Genomic DNA, 20,137 nt, shown 5'->3' with positions numbered 1-20,137 from the left:
ATGATTTCGACATTTACCTTTCTTCTCTAGCAGTATAAAGATCAAGTCTGGTACCAACAGATTTTGAAATTCGTTGTAAATATCTTATTGGTTACCTGAAAGTTCTTCCCTCAATGTCTCACGAACACCATTTTTTCTGCCGAAGAGGAAGTGACGTAGTTGATATTTTACAATGAATAGCCGGCATACTACGACATTGTTAATACTTCCCCTTTCCATTTCCGTTTTGTTTAATAAGACTCACTAATTTGCCGCCAGCAAGATAATCCTAAATATATTTAAACCACTCACTATGTAAACTAGTTCACAACGAAATTAAACATACTAACAGCAGCTTGTACTCTTTGCCTGAAAACGTTCCCGTGATGTCTGGTGAGTAACAACTTAAATTCCTTGTATGGAAATAAGTCTAAAGCTATATAATACATTGGTCAACAATATGATAAAACTGTTATTACTTGCATGCGTTGTGTTTCATTTGTTGAAAACAAGTTTGATAAAAACAACGCAGGCAGTGAGAGGAATAGGGTTCTTCCATCATCTGAGTTGTGTAACCGCTTTGAGTATAGTCTTGTGATTCCAGATATGTAAGCTAATATAATCAGAATCTGCATATATGAAAGACTTTTTTCATCGACATCCAAAAACGTCAAAGTTTTAGGGAACTTTAAGCTGTAATGACCATTGTTTGAAAACTTACATTTTACTCTTTCAATCACTTGATCGCAAATGTTATATCTTTAAATGTTAATAAGCATTAAAACTAACCTGAAATTAATTTTTCAATCGAAATTTATCGAAAACAGAAGTAGCTTTAATTAAAGCAACAAATTATAGGGGCACCCTGCACTGAGATTTTACACACCCTTCCAATTTTGATTGAGCGAACAAGCAGCAGAAGGTACCTCAACAATGTCTCTGATAAATGAGTCCTATAGGTAACCCTCACATGTACAATAAGGTACCATTTAACGCGACAGTCAGTGGGCAGTTATCGTGGCCCACCTGCACGAATAAAGAAGTTATTTCTTCTAATTTTGATTAAGCGAACAAACAACAAAAGTTATCTCAAAATGTCTCTGATAAATGAGTCCTATTAGAAACTCTCACATTTATAGTAAGATGCCATGTAACGTAACAGCCAGCGGGCAGGTATCTTGGCCCACCTGCATAGATATAGAAGTTATTTCTTGAAAACATTTTTTTTTTTCAACGCAAGGGTCTATAAATTACGGCAGCTCAATAGAGCCATGATAAAAAATAAAAAATAAATAAAAATCGTTTTTCTGACTTTTTTTTGTTGTCCTTCTGCTCTTTTTTTTCTCGTATTTTTCCCCCTGTTTTTCTGAGTTTTTTTGTTTGGTTCTCTGAAATTTTCCTCCCGTTTTTCCTACCCCCCCTCTCCGTTTTCCGACTTTGCCTAGCCTATACTTGCAATGTTTTTGCATTTGCGTTGTTACTAGGAAAGTCAAACGCTTCGCCTGTCTACGATCACTGTAAAAGTACTGCTGTAATGACTGCTAGCTTGTCTAGGGAGCAATTGCCTACATTTTATTGCAGGCTCGGGTATTTAAACTTTTTCGTTTTTTGTTCGTTTTTCTGATAAGGCAAGTTTGAGGCAAACTGCGTTTCAAATTTAAAATCATATATGAGTTCCATGCATTCATTTCCATTCATTTTGGTTCCATGCTGGTAAACGGTGAGTCGATCGTCTGTAGATGTCGGCTTACTCGTTAGTCATAGCTTCATTACATCCTCTGTCCGGCACATACCAAACAAGATATTTCTACGTGACAGTAGCACATTATACATACTGCACCAACGGTACAGGGTCAAGAAAAAAAGTCTGAAAAACGAAAATAAGAGTCTGAAAATCGAAAAACAAAGTCTGAAAAAGGAAAAACAAAACTCTGAAAACGAAACAGAAAGCCAGTAAAACGAAAAAAAGAAGTCAGAAAAACAAACTTGTAACTCAGAAATACGAATTTTTAACTAAAAAAATCGACAAAAATAGTCGGAAAAAAAAACTATCATGGCCCTATTGAGCTGTCGTAATACAACATGAAGGGTCTCCACCGGAAAATTGTGAATACAATGATGATTGTAACGCTAGTTCAGTTGACATCTTTGTTTGTAATTTTCAAAGACGGTTTTTTTTCGAAATCCACAAAATATACGTTGGAGCGAATGTTTCGGTGGTGGTACTGAATGTAGTGTTATATACTGAAGGTGAGTTGTCAACTGGTTGCCTGTTATGTAAGTCTGCACACACACACTTACAGCATACACAACAACGGTTCCGATTCGGGTTCCGATTCCTGGTATCAGTGACCACGACGGGATTGTATCTATTGTGTTAAACACCTCTGTTAAAAGGTCTAACCAGCGTCCTAGGAAGATCTACCTCTATCAGAGAGCAAATACTGAAGATTTGAAGGCGGACGCACAGAAAATAAGTGATGATTTCGCCAGTAGAGATTTATCTGTGACCGATGCAGATAATCTTTGGAATGAGATCAAAGATAGAGTTTTGGCCTCAGAGGAGAAACATGTTCCCTCAAAAATAGTTAGGGGTAAGAAAACATCACCTTGGATAACATCTCAAATTAAACGCCATCAAAGAAAAAAGCAAGGAGCATATAACAGAGCGGTCAAGAGTAACACTCCTGAGGAGTGGGAAAGGTTCCGCGAAATACGTGGAATTTCAGCCAAATATCTCAAAACAACAGCAGAAGAGATCAGCAGTCAAAATCATTTTTCAACTTTCATTAGATACAGCTGTAGTACCAACAGACTGGTTGATTTCAAACATAACTCCCATTTTTAAAAAAGGGGACCGTACTGTACCATCCAACTATAGATCGGTGAACCTGACGTCTGTTGCGAGTAAAATATTCGAACACATACTGAAATCAAATGTCATGCAACACCTGGATAAACACCAAATTTTGTGCGAAAATCAACACGGCTTTCGTAGAAACCACTCATGTGAGACACAGCTGATAAATACAACTCATGAGATAGCTTGTCTCTTAGACCAAAAACATCAGGTGGACATGATTATTAAGGATTTCGCGAAAGCGTTTGACAAGGTTCCACATCGCAGATTACTTCTCAAACTTGATCGTTATGGTATAAGGGGAAAAGCACTTAATTGGACAGAAGCATTCCTCACTCAAAGAAAACAGCGAGTAGTGATAGATGGTAAATGTTCATAATGGGTAGATGTGAAATCTAGTGTTCCTCAGGGAACAGTTACGGGACCCATGGACTTCCTAGTGTTTATTAATGACTTGCCTCAGAACTTAACATCTAGTGTGAAACTCTTTGCAGGTGATTGCATCGTGTTCAGAAAAGTATCCGGTCCTGAGGATGCTGGCATGTCACAAAAGGACTTAGATGTGCTCACTGCATGGCAGTCAAAGTGGCAAATGGCATTTAATGCCCAAAAGTGTTATGTTCTGAGAGTGACTCATTCAAAATCTCCCAAAAAATTCATATACACACTTAATAATACAGAGTTGGCTGAAAAGAAAGAATACCCTTACCTTGGGGTAACACTTACGTCAAATTGGTCATGGAACTCACACGTAAATTATACTGCTGCAAAGGCAAACAGAACCCTAGGGTTTATAAAGAGAAACTTACATTCATGCTCAAAACAGGTCAAAAACTTAGCATACAAATCTTTAGTGCGACCAACAATGGAGTACTGTGGATCTGTATGGGATCCGTCAACCAAAGAACTTAAAGAGAAACTAGAATCCGTTCAAAACAGGGGTGCTCGGTTCGTAACCGCCGATTACAGAAGGACTAGCAGTGTGTCACACATGAAACAAGAACTGAAATGGGAACCGTTGGAGGAAAGAAGAAGAGTGACTAGAGTCTGCATATTACACCAAGCCCAATCGGGTCGCCTTGCCATACCAACGCAAACAATTCTGCGCCCGGTCGTCCGCTCTTCAAGACACGGATCTTACATTCAAATTCCCTGCAACAAAAACTGTTTAAAATGTTCATTCATGCCAAAAAAACTAATAGACTGGAACGCCCTCCCACAACACATCAAAGAAATCGAGGACAAGAATAACTTCAAAGCGGCTGTCGCCCAACACTACAGCCAGAAACCAATCACAGCTTAAACAAGTCTGCACCACCCTACTCGTTTTACCCCTTTTAGGAGAGTTGAGTAGTATCACTCCAGATCCAGATCCAGTGCGATGAGGACTGTGCATATGTAGCGCATGCACTTCATATTGCCGCTGTGGCAACAACGCCTGCGTTTTGCACACATGTCGTCGGCAGGCTTCTTGGAAATTAGTGGTCAGATACCATTTATACTTCTCTTTTAGTTAAAGTAGAATCCATCTAACCAGTCACTACCGATCTTTGCGCATAGTGTAATAATTTAAAATACTGCAGTATATATATTTAAAAACTTTAAAAGCTTGACATTGAATACTGAAAACGAATTTATTTTTTCTTATTTTAAAAGCTCTTACATCACAATGAACATTTTTGTTTGGCAACAAACCTTAAACCAATGAGAAAATTGAAAAATAAATTGCTGTCGATATTTCATGACGACCACGCCCCTTTAAGCATTATAGCAGAAAATATATGTTGTCATTGGTGAGAGTGCATGAGCACTTTATAATATTACAACAGTTACAAAAAGGTACACTCTTAATAGCAAAATGGACACTTTTCGGCCTGGTTTTCACAAAAGAGGAGGGGTGTAGAAACGTACCCATGTGCACCTCATCGGGACTGCATCGGTTAGATGATCTGGTTGTCATTTAATTCCCCCGCCTTTCATGTCAAGGATGACTTAGTAGCCAGGAACAGATCGCTGATAATATGAAGAGTTACTAGAATACTGATAATATCATGTAACTGAATTGTATGAATGTTAACCTCAGATACACATATGTATACTATGTGATGGTAATATACCTAGACAATGGTAGTATTTGTTGGTCAAGACCTATTTCTGTTTCATCATAACAATAATTCCATCAAACCGGCTCCGAAGTAGAACGATAAAATATACTCTCGGTTAGCAAAGTATACATACACCATATCCTTAAATATCCCAAACAAAGTTACGGTACGTTCCCCTTCTTTAGAAGCTTTTACAGTGCGTGAAGAATGGACTTCCGAGCTTAAGGTGCCTTCTTACCCCAATCCTTTTCCTACTTAGTTCTAGCATATTTTCCTTTCATAATAATTAGGTTGGAAGGAAGGCTTTACCACAACTCATCGTCCGAAAGCAACATTAATTAATTGATCAATTAATATTGGATTCAGTGTCTACTGGTTGTTGTAGAATCACTACGTTGTCGAATGTATACCGCGGCGGTATTTAATGTAATATATAAGATATATTGTATTTTCCAAGATCCTGACAACAGTCTTGTTGCCCGGTAGAGTCGTATGCATCTCTCTTTATCCATCCAATGTCCGTCTTATTCTCCGTTACGGTGCCTTATCCATCCCCTTGTCCCTCCCCCACTCACCGTTACGGTTCCTCATTCCTCCTCTAGTCCCTCCCCCATCCTCCTTTACGGTTCCGTATCCATCCCCTTGTCCCTCCCCTGTCCTCCGCTATGGTTCCTTATGCATCCCATTTTCCCTCCTCCATTCTCCGTTACGGTTCCTCATTCCTCGCCTTGTCCCCCTCCATTCTCCGTTACGGTTCCTTATCCACCCCTTCTCCCTTCCATTTCCCGTTACGGATCCTTATCCATACCCTTGTCCCTCCCCTGTCCTCCGTAACGGTTCTTTATCTATCCCCTTGACCTTCCCCCATTCTCCGTTACAATTCTTTATCCATCCCCTTGCCTGACAGATACTTCCCCCCCCCCCCACACCCAACCTCCATTTGTATTAACGATTACACTGGACAATTTATATCTCGTTCAATCTCCGCCAGTTTAAACATTAGTAGCTTTTCTTGTTATTTTCAGATCCAAATCCTCAGCAAGGCAAGTCAGGGGTAAGTATGTGACATGCATGTGTTAGTAGAAAGTAGGTGTTAAGAGGAAGTTGTAGACAATTGGACGATATTGCATTTAAAGAGAGCAAAACAACCCCAAACAAATCATATTTAAATACGCATTCAAGGAGTTTTGTGTGATTCAGCTGTGATTCAGGAAGTCGGATGTTTGACAAAGCAATTATACATTAACAATAATAATAAATAACTTAAAACGACCTGGTGAGTTTACGTACATACACATCCACGAAGGTTTCTTTATTAAAGTTGATGTAATAGATGAAACAAATTAATTGTATTACTCAGCATGGCAGGGCAGGGGTTAGTATGTGACATGCATGTGTGAGTAGATATTAGGTGTTAATAGGAAGTTGTAGACAATTGAACGATATTGAATTTAAAGAGAGCAAGAAAAAAACCCAAAACAATCATATTTAAATGTGCATCCAAGAAGTTTTGTGTGATTCAGCTGTGATTCATTTTTTCATTTCTTTATTCCAGTATAAGTTTACAGAGAAATTTATAAATAGGATAAAAATATAACAATAAGACAAAACATCAAAATACAGGTTAAGACATATAAAAGCTTATGAGACTAAGTTAATAGTGAAAACATAAAAAGCGTTACAAAAGTTATCAAAATTATCAAGAAGCTTCAACAAAGAATCTGAGAAGCTGTCTTTACCAGTTTACAAAAAGGGGCTGTTCTATAAATAAAACGATTTCTTAAAGAGTAAAAGTTCTAAAACATTAGGAAGTCGGATATTTAACAAAGCTATTATACATTAATAATAATAATAAATAACATAAAACGACCTGGTGAGTTGATGTACATACACATCGACGAAGGTTTATTTATTAAAGCTGATGTAAGAGATGAAAAAGATCAATTGTATCACTTAACTGTACAGTTGTAGTAGTAAGACAAAACAGTAAAACCAAACGACCTGATGATTTTATAATTGAACCAAGGGTTGGGGTTGGATGTGTGAAAGTTAGGGAGTGGGGGGGGGGGGATTTTCCCCTTTGAGAAATTGTTGGATTTTATAAAGCCTGCATTTGTAATAAATTCTGTCTGTTAGGCTACACAATGAATATGACTGTTAAACATTCACGATAATCACGTTGTATAATGATCATGCATGCATGTGTTACCATTACAAACGTTACATTACAAACGTTCTTATCTTTGCTCAATGTTAACAATGTTTCAACATGAAGCTTACATCAGAGTGTATCTCACCTCAATGTTTGAAATTAAATCAGTATCGCGGTAAGTTTACATACATTATATCACAATAAATGACAAAACTGTGTCTCTTAACCAATGATAAATTATGTATTTTCTCTAGGTGATTCCAACCACGGTAACTATCCCTCGTGATGCTCAAGTTGAGCCTAATAATTACATGGCTCTGGCTATTTTTGTAACGATATGCTGTTTCCTTCCCACTGGTATCGCAGCGATTGTGTTTTCTAGCAGAGTAAGTGATTTATCCGTTTTCATCCTTATACTCTACGAAATGAATAACGCCTGTCAAGAAATTTACTTATCTATTGCAAAAATCCTGCAGTATAAGGTTGCGACTAGAGGACATGCACGAGTTCTTTACGGTATTTTGTAGTATACTTTTGTTCTGTTAAGAGCTACTTATAGCTTTAAAGTATAATCTTAGCATACATCAGAATGCAATACTCGACATCTAGAGTGACAAAACAAATCTATGGGGGAGGCCACCTAACATAAATGTCGCCTTCAATGATCAGAGGGTATCCCCGCTACATTATTAAATCTTGTATACGCCTTTGGTACTTCGGTGAAAGTTCAGCCCCATATACTTAGATCAGATGGTGCAAAATTTTAAGTTTGCCTCCTCCCCCCGACCACCTTTGGAATCATGGGCACGTCACTCGGTCAAAGGTAAAATATAAGCTACTATAACCCAGTGACTCGAGTATATATCTCTCATTAACTATAATGAATATATTTAGTCATAAAATCTAATGAAAGCAATGCATTATTCAAGTATTTGGATTTGGCAAGCATAAAAGCCAAAAGAGTTACGTTTTTCTCCTGCCCTATATCGTTTTCAATATATTGATTGATGTTGACTTTTAATTGAAAGAATCGATTAGCTTTCTCAACCTATCGATTGTTAAAGAGTCATGGAAGGCACAGACGAAAGAGGAAGTCACTCAAAATGGTTTGTCGTTGTTATGACACATGGAAAGCTCATTAAACCAGACGCGTTCTTGCACCTTTAAAAGAATAGTCCAGGTCAAAACATTATTGTGTAACTATGACGTCACACCAGTTTGCTCCAATTTCACTTTTGGTAACAAAGGTGGCAACTTCAACTGTCAATATCTCAAAAACGGTGCAAAGGAATTAAATGCAAATTTAACTAGAGTGCGTAGATTATGTTCCTCTTTAACATATCAAATTTTGACCTGGACTTTTCTTTTAATATTCTGTTTATAACTTTCTTCATGCACTACTATCCTCTGTTTTTTTCAGGTCAAAGATCTTTTCAACCGTGGGGATCTAGATGGGGCCCAAGACGCTGCAGCAATAGCAAAAAAGTTGTCTTTGATTTCTCTTGTTATTGGTTTAATCTTGATAACAATCTCTGTTATACTTAACATTGCCATGGGTACTTAAAACTTGATGCCGCATGAAGAGACTGGGGGGACGTGGGCAAGTTTGGAATTGTCCAAACCGCAAGTAAACTTTCAAACCGACCCAATCTGGTTTGAGGGAGAAAAAGAAAACTGCTCCGTATACCATGTCTCTGTTCCATAGTTCAAGATCAGTTTTATTTTGGTTATTTGTATATTACTCAGATGGTTATGTATAGTCATTATAGTTACTGTAGTTATTTTGGCTTACGAGAATACGTGATATTTGGTTCTTTGACGTTTGACCTTAGACCATATATGACGTCATTCGTCATGCAGGCTCTACAACTCATACCCAGGCCCATATCTACCAAGTGTAAAGTTAATCGGACCAGGAAGTGATATCTGTGTTTCCACTTACATAACATTATTACACAAACAGTGACGATATTTTTTTGTCGGGCTAAACGGTCGCTGAGAAACGCGCAATTAACTTACTTGAACTGTTTATTCATTCCATGACAATATAAAGTTTTCCACCGAAGTGTCTAAACTCCAAAAACTTGATTTTGTGGATGTACTGGTAAATATGGATAGTTTGATTAGGATAAGCCTACTGATATTTACGTGCATTTACATTTACAGAGCTTTCAACCACGTAGTCTTAAGAATTATAGTACTTAAAGTCTGCAAATAATTGAGGCAGACTGAAACTCATTTGCACCGACCCACGTGATTATGAACATCTATGTAACTGGATATTTCTTGAACGTCATTTAACCTCTACAGCTTATCGTACAGGGCATTTTTAGGGCTAGCAGATAAAACTATGGGCACTTATAAAATTACAAGTCCGCATTCTGTTTGTGACCGATTACAACACCCTCATCAAATCCTTTATTAGTCTTATCTCACAGGATTTGCCTTACACACAATCCATCTGTAGGAAAATCCCATTTTCAGAGCTTTTCGTCAAGCCCATCACTTAAGATTTCACCTCACTTCAGTGTAAAAGGATCATATTCTATGACGGTATTCCTTTCTACTCTCCACCCCCCCCCCACCTTCTTACCGACAAGTTGCATAGATTAAAGGAATTGTCTGGTAGAAGATTTGGATGCATTGTCCTTGTAGTTCTAATTTTTGGTTTCAGTATCTTCTGTTCTACATAAACATTCACACAGACAGATATTAACATTAATATATTTCAATGGTAAGAAAATAAAGGGTCTCCCATCAGTAAAGGTAGCATGGATTATAAAAAAAAAATCTTTACAAAAATGTGTATTTCAAAGAAATATGTTGGACTGTAACTGAAGAGGGTATTAGTTTCCTTGATTGAACTGAACTTAATTTTTCTTTTTAGCTGATGTTCACATAAAAAAATGTTAAACTCTTACTTCCATTATTTTTCTTTACCTTCAAGTACAAATGAATTTTTCTTTTTAGATTGATTGTTTGTTATATGAACAACAAAGAGCCAAAAAAAGACCGACCACAGTACACTTCGGTACATAACCACGGTGCAAAGGGCATTCGATGACTTCAGTCATATACAAATTATTAGAATGGTGTACGTCTGTTTATGTTCTCAAGTTCTGAATATGAAATGATAGCGGTTTATAGGGCAATGACTTAAGATATACTGTACATAGGGAAGTTGTTAGAATGAAGTATATGGCTGCTTACAGATTTGTAGGGGATTCTGGAAGACATCGTGTTTGAAAATAGAGTACATTATGTTGTGCCCTGACGGTGCCGATGTGTATAGAGTTGATCAAATGAGTTAAGACCGATTACTATTTTATCTGAGGACACTCAGTTATAATGGTAAAAGAAATCATTAACACCAAATATTAGAAATATCGCTATTTGAAAAGATCGTCAAAAAGATAACCTGGTTCATATTCAGTCTAACTATTTTGAATCAACAACATTATTTTAAATTAACTTTAATCATTTGTTTTGCTTTAAGAAACAAATATGTATCATCTGAGTAGTATAGTTTAATAAAAATGAAAAGAGAAAGAGAGAGAAAAAAGAGCGAATAATGAGATATTCTTTGTCCTTCCGTACGTCATCAGGAGGAGTAGACGATGGCGGCGGCGACGATGTTTATAATTTGATATATCAAAGAAAAAAAAGAGCAAATGAAGAGATTTGTCTTTCCGTACGTCTCCATCAATATTAGTAGTCAAAGGCGGAGATGGTGGCGGCTGTAGTGGCGGCGCCGACGATGATGTTTATAATTGAATTATCACGTAAACAGTGATCCAAACAATACCGATACCAAGGGAGATCTTCGTCCACAACTTAGCGCTTGCAGAGGCTTGCTCGGCACCTTGTATGTCACCACTACTGAAAAGGCTTCTCACCTTGTCAAGAAATAAACATGAAAAGATATAAATAGACATTTGATCACTTGAAAAGGAAGACGGGTATAGCTTTCACTGAGATATGATATACCTGCGCATACCTGCACACACGTACTATGATGGATCTGCTTTATATGATTAATATCACACAGGGCCGTAGCTACAATTATGATGCGAACATGTACCTCCCCCCCCCCCCCTTAAAAACTGTCTGGTAGATGCCGTACATATATATAACACACGCACGCAAAGTCGTAAAAACAAATGGTGGTTAAAATGATAACGATGATGACACTATTTTGAAAAATGAAAAATCATGTATCAATATAATAACATTCAAAGAAAATTTGCAACCCCCCCCATGACACTACGAAGGTAGACTACGCTCCTGCATTAACCAATCTTCCCCTCCTACTACCAGTTTCACAAAAACAAAAACAAAAACAGGCTGGTTTTAGGGGCCAATTTTCAGGTTCCTTTTTCCAAAAATGAAATGATGACACCATACTATTCGCCAGCGGATTAATATATAATTGGATCATATGGGATTATATTACTATTGAACTGGTAATGAAGAGTGATTCACATGTAATAAAGGTTTGCTAAAGTTTTTAGGAAGCGGTGGGAGATGAGAGGGTCGGACCTTTTAAGACATTTTCATGTTAAAGGTGACAACTACAGATGTGTTAGTGATACCTCCCGAGGGTGGCAGTAAAGTGTTTGAGCAATGGGTGACCATTTTTCCTAGCATATTTAGGTGCAACACTGGAGGTATTTAATGTAGGAAACCAAACATAGGGTTATAAATCTGATCATTCTGTACTAGCCAGAAATATGCTAGAATGGCAATGATCCTCATAAAATACTTACTTTAGCTGCAAATACAATAGCCACGATACCAGTAGGCCAGAAACAGAAAATGGTGACCAGAATTGCAAATACCAAGTAGTCATTGGGTTGTACCTGGGTTGTACGAACAATTGTGACAGGAGCAGGCTGTGTGGCGGCAGCGACAGTGTTGATCTATATACGGGAAATAAAGCAAGATTAGCAAACTATACATGTAACAGAATCACATCGGGGTAGCCTACTATCGGCCATTAGTATATCATAACAGTGTCATGTCTGTAACGGTGTTATGATGTCATAAATAACCAATGTTGGATAATATTCATGCACACACTCTTCCCATATTCCAGCTCGCTTTAAACTACACCAGGGCCACATTCCTCCATGTTCAAATCATGTACCCGCCCGTGTTGTGCTGGTATGGAGTAAGAAAATGCCAATCAGCTTCATTTATAACCATATTGAGCCCAGGACTACAATAAAGCAAACTATAGATTACATAGGTTTCAATCCCGTTGTTGTTGTTTTGAAAGGAGAGCCAAACGTTCCATGATTGTGGAAAACTGTATAGAAATGTCAAGTATGTGTAGGAATGTCTACATTAATATCAGCATTTAAAAGGATTGTCTGGTGGCCCAAAAAAAGTTACCTTACAAAATGATAAATAATTTTCCAAACATGTTGTCAAAGTATGAGAACGCTAATGTTGCATTTGACAGAAAAACCGTTTTTTAATCGTTAAGGATAGACATTTCAAATAGATTTAAACAGTACAGAACGTTACGTCAGCTATGCTAATGCAGATTGCGACATAACCCACCCTTCGTACAGTACATAATACCTATACGGTACTCACAACAAAAACCGCGTTTGTATACAGATAAATTTCTTCCTTTATTTCCGGTGAAATTTCTTATAAATTAGATATGTTTTCAAAAACTCCTTAAGCCGCCATATATGTATTAGATCGGTGGTTTCATGGTCTTTGTGTAACACAAGATAAGTTTGAACAGCACACTCTTCGTTGTTTATACATCGCGCTATCCAGCTCCAGAGCGAAGAATCGTCGCATGTGTAGGCTACTCTAACGTTTACAATCGGACAGTTCTGCGAAGCCTAAGCTTCTCGGTGCTACATTCTGCTCTGACATCGATTCCGCCAAGTTTATCTTTCGGTGTTAAGAATACTTTTCAAGTTTCCTCTTACTGTTATTTTGATCCATAAATTTTATTTCAGCGATTTCGAAGAACAGTTTATGAACTGTGGTTTGAGTGTGAGTGTACTATGTGCAACGCTATACAAGTACACCAACTGGGCATCGTAGGATATACGTTCGCGAGTATGTACGTTATATATATATGGCAATCCAATGTGCTTACACGGGAGAGTTTATTTGCTGCGGAAATGGGAGTGCCAACTTCAAGTCGCCTGTTTGCCTATTTGCAAGCACTATGTCAATCACCATATTAAAGCGTTCGAACAAACGGTACTTTTGGTGAGAAACTGGTGAATTTGAAAACCAGATTTCTACAAGAAGAAAACGTCGAATTGGGACAATTTTTATATGGTTAGAAAGAGAAAAATAATAACTACAAGGACAATGTATCAAAATCTTACACCAGACAATTCCTTTAATAGTATAACAGAAGTATGGCGACTTACGTAATTATTAGCGAGTAATATTTGAAACTAACATGCCGAAGACAGAGAAGGAGAAGAAAAGACATAAACCTTAATGTGTATACATATATTCAAGAGTATCGTAACAGTAGCACGCCTATATGTTACAACAAATGCACCAATATGTTCAACGTATCTCACATATAAGTTAAAATGTATTGCGCTTGTTATGATTAAAGTACTTCATCAAGACAAGTAAACTATCACGGCTATATGTTCAAAGGTATGGCACCTATAGGTTCCAAAACTATCTATTTCTCTTTTCTGTCTTTGACATGTGAATTGATGCCACGCCTAAGTGTAACTCCTAATGGATATATAATACGCTTAAGTTGACATATCAGTTAGGTTTCGATTGTACGAAACGTTTGGCTCTCCGTTGTTGCCTTTGATAATTACGTATGCTTGAAAAATTCGTACATAAATTTGAAAGAAGTCCTAAGGTCGGCAGCGTACTTATAAAGCTGTGGAAATCATAAGTTTTGTATAATAAAATAGTGGGTTGGTATATTGAGATATGAATTGGAAATATTCTGTGATCATGTTTAACAATATTGCCAATAACAAACGTTAGAACATCTGCCTCTGAATATTCTTTTGAAAGATACAATTAGAAAATTAAAAAAAAAAATTATTGCTTGCAGCGCTGCCTACATTTTCTTCATAGTTAACACCAGTCCTATACGTACCGCTGTAACTTCATGTTGCTGCTGTTGAGGCGGATGACCTTGTTGAGGCGGGTAACCTTGTTGAGGCGGGTAACCTTGTTGAGGCGGGTAACCTTGTTGAGGCCGATAACCTTGTTGAGGCGGAATTCCCGACTTGTTATCATATGGAGGAGGCTGTTGATCTAGAATAAATAAAGTTGAGTGGTAAAATTGTTTCCGTGAATATGTTAACCTATTACTCCTAGAACTGGGAGTGTGCAGAGACGACAGTTTGACCTTTTCTTGCAATGTATCAAGGTATTAAGAAAATTATATTATATCTAGTGTGGCTTATGTTGTGTCTCTCTTTAACCAAAATTCTAAAGAAAATGTTTCCGATACTAATTATTCTACCCTGGCACACGTGATCTATACAGTGCCTCTCTGGTACCATTTTATATTGTAAAAAAGCAAAGAAAGAAGAACGAAGTTTCTTAAATACACATCAGCTATATTCAATTTAGATTACAATATACTTTAAGAAAATGTAAATGCTGCTGCAAGAACTTAGTTTACAAAAATAGCAAATAAGATTTATTACAGTATTCAGAATCACTCTTTGTATACTGAACTTAAAAGTCTCCTGCATAAATCGAGCATAAATCTAACAACCCCCCCCCCCCCATATACCGAACGTAAGTTTACAGTAACTCATTTCATTTCATTTTTTATTTCGTCTATACATAAGAACAATAGAACAAAGTGGTATAGTATAGACAGGACACTAGAAAAACAATAGTAGTTTATCGAGCTAGCGACCAAAAATAACAAGAAAACGAAGAAAGAAGGTAACAATTAAGAGTAGAGATAATCAATACTCAGTCAGTGTAGTTTTCAATTAGGTGGGCTTTAAGTTTTCGCTTAAACGTTACATAAGATTTAACAGTTTTTATATCATTTGAAAGCAGTTTCCAGGTTTTACAGCAGTAGTTGTTCAAGAGTAATTTACCGTGTTTCGAGTGATGTTTGCTAACAGAAAAATGGGTATTATTCCTCGTACTGTTACGAATATACGCGGAATTACAGGGATTAACAATATCACTAAAGACACGGGGGAGAATATTGTTGATATACTTATAAATAAAAGAACACATCTTGAGAACATGAATGTCGCTGACCTTAAGAATACCAAGGTCTTTGTGCAAAGTACTGGTAGGATGCCATAAATTTCAGCACCGTAAGAAATCTTAGAACGAACCAGTGAATAGTAAAGCTGAATAGCTACAGAGGGAGTGAGCGAATCCCGGAGGCGATAGAAAATGCCATTAAACTTAACAAGACAATTACAAAGGTCATCAATATGTTGCTTGAATGACAATTTATCATCAATCATAAGGCCAAGATATTTGACGCAATCTGTTTTACAAATATTAGTATTATTCAATACAAAATGCTCTGGACACGAATGAGAAACATTATCTTTGGCATGAAAATAGTAAAGTTAGTTTTCCCAAGATTCAAGGTAAGTCTGTTGGCATCAAACCAATTTTTGAGACTGCTTAACGTTGATTGTGCTTTAAGCACGATATTGGTACAGTTTTTGTCGTGGACAAAAACGTTTGTGTCATCAGCAAAAACTCTTAAGGACTCGTCAGGTACAACATTTTTAATATCGTTTACATAGATTTAGAATAACAGGGGTCCTAAAACAGATCCCTCATTTATTTACCATGCTACTTTATACATTCCATCCAAGCACTTAGAATGTTTTTTTTGTAGTCTGTTTCTTATATCGTTTTATGTATTATTTTTTGTATATGTGGATGTATTTTTTATTATATCCTATCATCTTAACATTGTTCCCCTTTTTATTACTTAATTCTTGGACTTTTTGATGAAGTGTCTTTGTTATATCGTTTTATGTATAAACTTTTGTATGTGTAACCAAAGTACTAAGTCAAAATACGTAGGACAAGCAGAAACAGATTATCACAGCTCACAAGCACATGCTGAAGTGACCCCTCCAGCGTTTAAGTCAACAAAACACATCCCTCTTTTTTGTCTACTCAATAAGTCTCATAGTATGAAGAAATTGATGGTGGATACTTGTTATACAAATAACCAACACGAATGGTTATTGGCCTGCATGCTTTCAATATACTAGTTAAACCATACATACAAATACAATGTAGTTAAGCCATACCTGGTACAACATACAAACACATAACAATTCAAATAAAAGCAATAATGTTAGCATCCTCTTTTGTACAATAAAGTATGACATCACTGCTTGATAGACGTGGTCTGCAGGCTATCCATGTGCATTACGATTTACGTATTAAAATATTAATTATATTCATCGTCACCGTCATCATCATCGTAGTCGACGTTGACAAAATCTTCGTCATAGTCATCTTTCATAGGCATTGTACTCTGTAGTGTCACCATCTTCGTCATTGTTATTTCGCCTTTGCCGTTAACAGGTGCGCCATTGTGTGTAATAAACCATATGTAAATATTACGTGACATGAATTCGGTATCATACGTATGTAAGTTAACTTGGTTTCATCAGCTATTATGAAAAAGTGTTGCGATATTGTATTCATAAAGGAGTTCAAATTTAATAATATTAACAACTTATTCACTATCTCTTTATCATTTACAAACTTACCAGTCATGATGAATGATGTCTTTCCACTTAGTAAAACCTGCCACTTGCTGTGAACGCTTACGTTGTGAATGTGTTATAGGAATGCTAAATACAGCCGTGGTACGTTATCGTTATCTGAAATTACGATTGAAAAGAAACTATATAGTGGTAATGTAATTGTCTAGTCTGGTCATAAAATCCGCTTTTCAATATTCAGTTCGAGGAAACGTTATTTTAACTGCCTTAAGTATCAATAAGGATGTTTGAAGGATGCTTGACTCAGTAGTTTTGTTCAGCTTTTGAAAGTTCACTGAGCAGAGTAAAAAGGAAAAATGAAGAACAAAGCAAAAGGGCAAATTTACAGTAAGGTGAACAGCACAATAATTGATGGCGTTCTCCCTATCTTTTTTTGTATTAATGATATTAGTCACGTATAATGAATATTTAAATGACGATTTACCCATAATTACAACCCCCTATATATATATATATATATATATATATATATATATATATATATATATATATATATATATATATATATATATATATATATATGTATATATATCTATATATATATATATATATATATATATATATATATATATATATATATATATATATTATTTTTTTTTTAAATCACATTTTGCGTATGATTTGGTGTGTTTTTCTAATTAGAAATTTTTTCCGTTTTTGCGCTTTCTTCGTTTATCACGTCCATCAATTAATTCATAGAAAACGCTGTAATAACAAACAAGTTTACAAGTACTACAGCAACTATACATCACATTGAAAAAGAGAAAAACAGATAAAATACCAATAAAACAATAAACTCTAGTCTTTTTGTCAATGATCATGGAAACAAAAATGACATAGTACTGTAAAAAAGGTAAAGGGGGGAGGGGTTAAAAAACATTTGATTATCAACATTGGATAAAAAATGAAGACTTTTTTAACGATATATTTACTCCTAATGGTAACTTTCTACCATTGAAATGTATTGAGAATCTTTCTGGAATTAGTTTTCACTCTCTGTAATATCACGACTAAGTCAACTCAATTAAGGCATCTTGGAAATTGGTCATTGATAAAATTAGTTACAACATTTGTAATCCTGTAAATAGTTTTTACAATGTTCTATTTTCTGGCTGGGTTTTCGAAAGTTATCTATCTACGATCGTTTACTCCAGTCATCGTGTCATCCATAACGTAAATGTTATTTGAAGTGCTCGGAAACAACTAATACTTACAAGAGAATATTGAATGTTTACTGCAGTATTCCTTTTAATTGTTGTTGTTCCATTGAAGTTCCTGTTCGATGGTTTCAGTATCGTCTGTTCTACATAATCATTCACACAGACAGATTGGTTACATTAACATATTTCAATGTTAAGAAAATAAAGGGACTCCCATCAGTAAAGGTAGCATGGATTATTATAACATCATTTTTTTCTGTACAAAACTATGTAATTCATAGAAATATGTTCGACTGTAACTGAGAAATGAATTAGCTTCCTTGGTTTAAGTTGCCCTAATTTTTGATATTTAGCTGATGTTGACATGAAAAAAATCAATCTTTACCTTGTATTATTTTCTCTGCATTCAAGTACAAATGAAGTTTTCTGTCTGTTTTAACATTAACATTAAATATCATTATTATTATTAAATACTATGTCATAAAGGATAATCTGATTCACATTCAGTCTAACTATTTTGAATCAACGAAAGCATTTTAAAATTTACTTTCTTCAATCGGTGTGCTTAAGAAACAAATATGTAACATCTGAATAGTATATTTTATAACAAATAAAATGTAAAAGATAGAGAAAAAAAGGAGCGAATAATGAGATATTAATTGTCTTCCATACGTCTACATCAATCTTAGCAGTAAGAGGAGGAGGAGGCGGCGGCAGCTGCAACTCGAAACATCACGTTAATAACGATCCAAACAATACCAATGACAAGAAAGATCGCCGAACACAACTTAGCTCTTTGAGACGCTTGCTCTGCACCTTGTATGTCACCACTACTGAACAGGCTCCTCACCTTGACAAGAAATAAACACAAAAATATAAAAAAAGACATTTTATCACTTGAAAGGAAGACAGTGTTAAGCTTTACGTATTAAAATATTCATTAAATCTATTGTCATCGTCATCGTCATCGTAGTCGTCATTGACATGATCGTCGTCATAGTCATCTTTTATCGGCATTGTAATCGTTATTGTCACCTTCATCGTCATAGTCATCAATATCGTCATAGCAGTCGTCTTTGTACCGTCATTATCATCACCATAATAACCGTCAACGGTCCTGCAATCGTCATCGTCATAGTTGTTTTCCCGTAGTGTAGGAGTCATATGTCTGAAGGGCAATTCTCCGCTTAACTATTATCCAGTGGCAAAGCAAAAGTATGTAAATGTTACATGGCATGAATTATGTATCATACGTATGTAAGTACACTTGGTTTCTACAGTTTAATGTTAACAAATTATTCACTATTTCATTTTTATTTACAAACTTACCAGTCATAATGAATAATGTCCTCGCACTCAGTAAAACCTGCCAATTGGTGAGAACAGTGACGCTGCGAATGTGTTATAGGAATGTTATATTCAGCCGTGGTACGTTATCGTTATGTGTAAGTACGATTGAAAAGAAACTATATAGTGGTAATGTATTTTTCTAGTATGGTATCGACGATTCCATTTGAGAAGACGTTATTGTAGTTGCGTTAAGTAAACTATTGTTATTGTCATTCCAATAAGGAAAATTAAAAGGAAGCTTGAAAAGTATTTGGAACTTCGAAAGGTGAAAAATGGCGGAAACGATGTCAAAGCAGAATGTAGTATCGGGAAGCTTGGGCTTCCTAGAACTTTCCGATAGCAAACTTTACGGTAGCCTACATGCGAACATTCTTCGCTTTGGAGCTGCATGGACAGCGCAATGTAAACAACGAAGAGTCTACTCTTCTGCTGTTCGAACAAGAGTCTTGTGTTACACAAGGACCACGAAATCACCGATGCACTACATATATAACGGTTTAGAGATATTTTTTTAAACATATTTAATTTATAAACAATTTCACCGAAAATTATAGGAAGAAATTAATCTGTATTCAAACGCGGTTTAAGTTGTGATTACTGTAGGGGATGTATGCAGCGTGGGTTATTTCGCAATCTGGATTTGCCCAGATAAGGTCACGTTCGCTACTGTTCAAAGTATATTTGAAATATCCATCTAAAAAGGATTGAAAAATCGTTTCGCTGTCAAAGGCAATATTAGCGTTCTCATACTATATAAACATGTTTGTGAAAAT

General features: G+C 36.0%; 2 protein-coding genes across 4 annotated transcripts; one reads left to right on the top strand and one right to left on the bottom strand.

Moving 5' to 3' along the window:
- Positions 1-299: 299 nt before the first annotated feature.
- Positions 300-8,660, top strand: LOC139982754 (trafficking regulator of GLUT4 1-like). The gene is made up of 4 exons (XM_071995840.1): positions 300-372; positions 5,970-5,998; positions 7,351-7,482; positions 8,517-8,660. Exons 1-4 carry the CDS (start codon positions 366-368, stop codon positions 8,658-8,660), a joined length of 312 nt encoding a protein of 103 aa, XP_071851941.1. The 5' UTR covers positions 300-365.
- Positions 6,174-19,392, bottom strand: LOC139982752 (proline rich transmembrane protein 1B-like). 3 transcript variants are annotated; one of them, XM_071995836.1, is made up of 5 exons: positions 16,840-16,975; positions 14,321-14,371; positions 14,211-14,284; positions 11,863-12,015; positions 6,174-10,992 (listed from the first exon to the last, which is right to left on the bottom strand). In XM_071995836.1, exons 1-5 carry the CDS (start codon positions 16,844-16,846, stop codon positions 10,861-10,863), a joined length of 417 nt encoding a protein of 138 aa, XP_071851937.1. In that variant the 5' UTR covers positions 16,847-16,975; the 3' UTR covers positions 6,174-10,860. The 3 variants fall into 3 exon arrangements, with proteins under 3 accessions (XP_071851937.1, XP_071851936.1, XP_071851935.1); XM_071995835.1 differs by lacking the exon at positions 16,840-16,975 and adding an exon at positions 19,344-19,392 and having other exon boundaries at positions 14,211-14,371; XM_071995834.1 differs by having other exon boundaries at positions 14,211-14,371.
- Between the last annotated feature and the right edge of the window lie 745 nt (positions 19,393-20,137).

Source organism: Apostichopus japonicus, chromosome 16 (assembly GCF_037975245.1).
Source record: "Apostichopus japonicus isolate 1M-3 chromosome 16, ASM3797524v1, whole genome shotgun sequence".
In the NCBI taxonomy this organism is placed as follows: domain Eukaryota; kingdom Metazoa; phylum Echinodermata; class Holothuroidea; order Aspidochirotida; family Stichopodidae; genus Apostichopus; species Apostichopus japonicus.
This window is presented reverse-complemented; position numbering and strand designations above follow the sequence as displayed.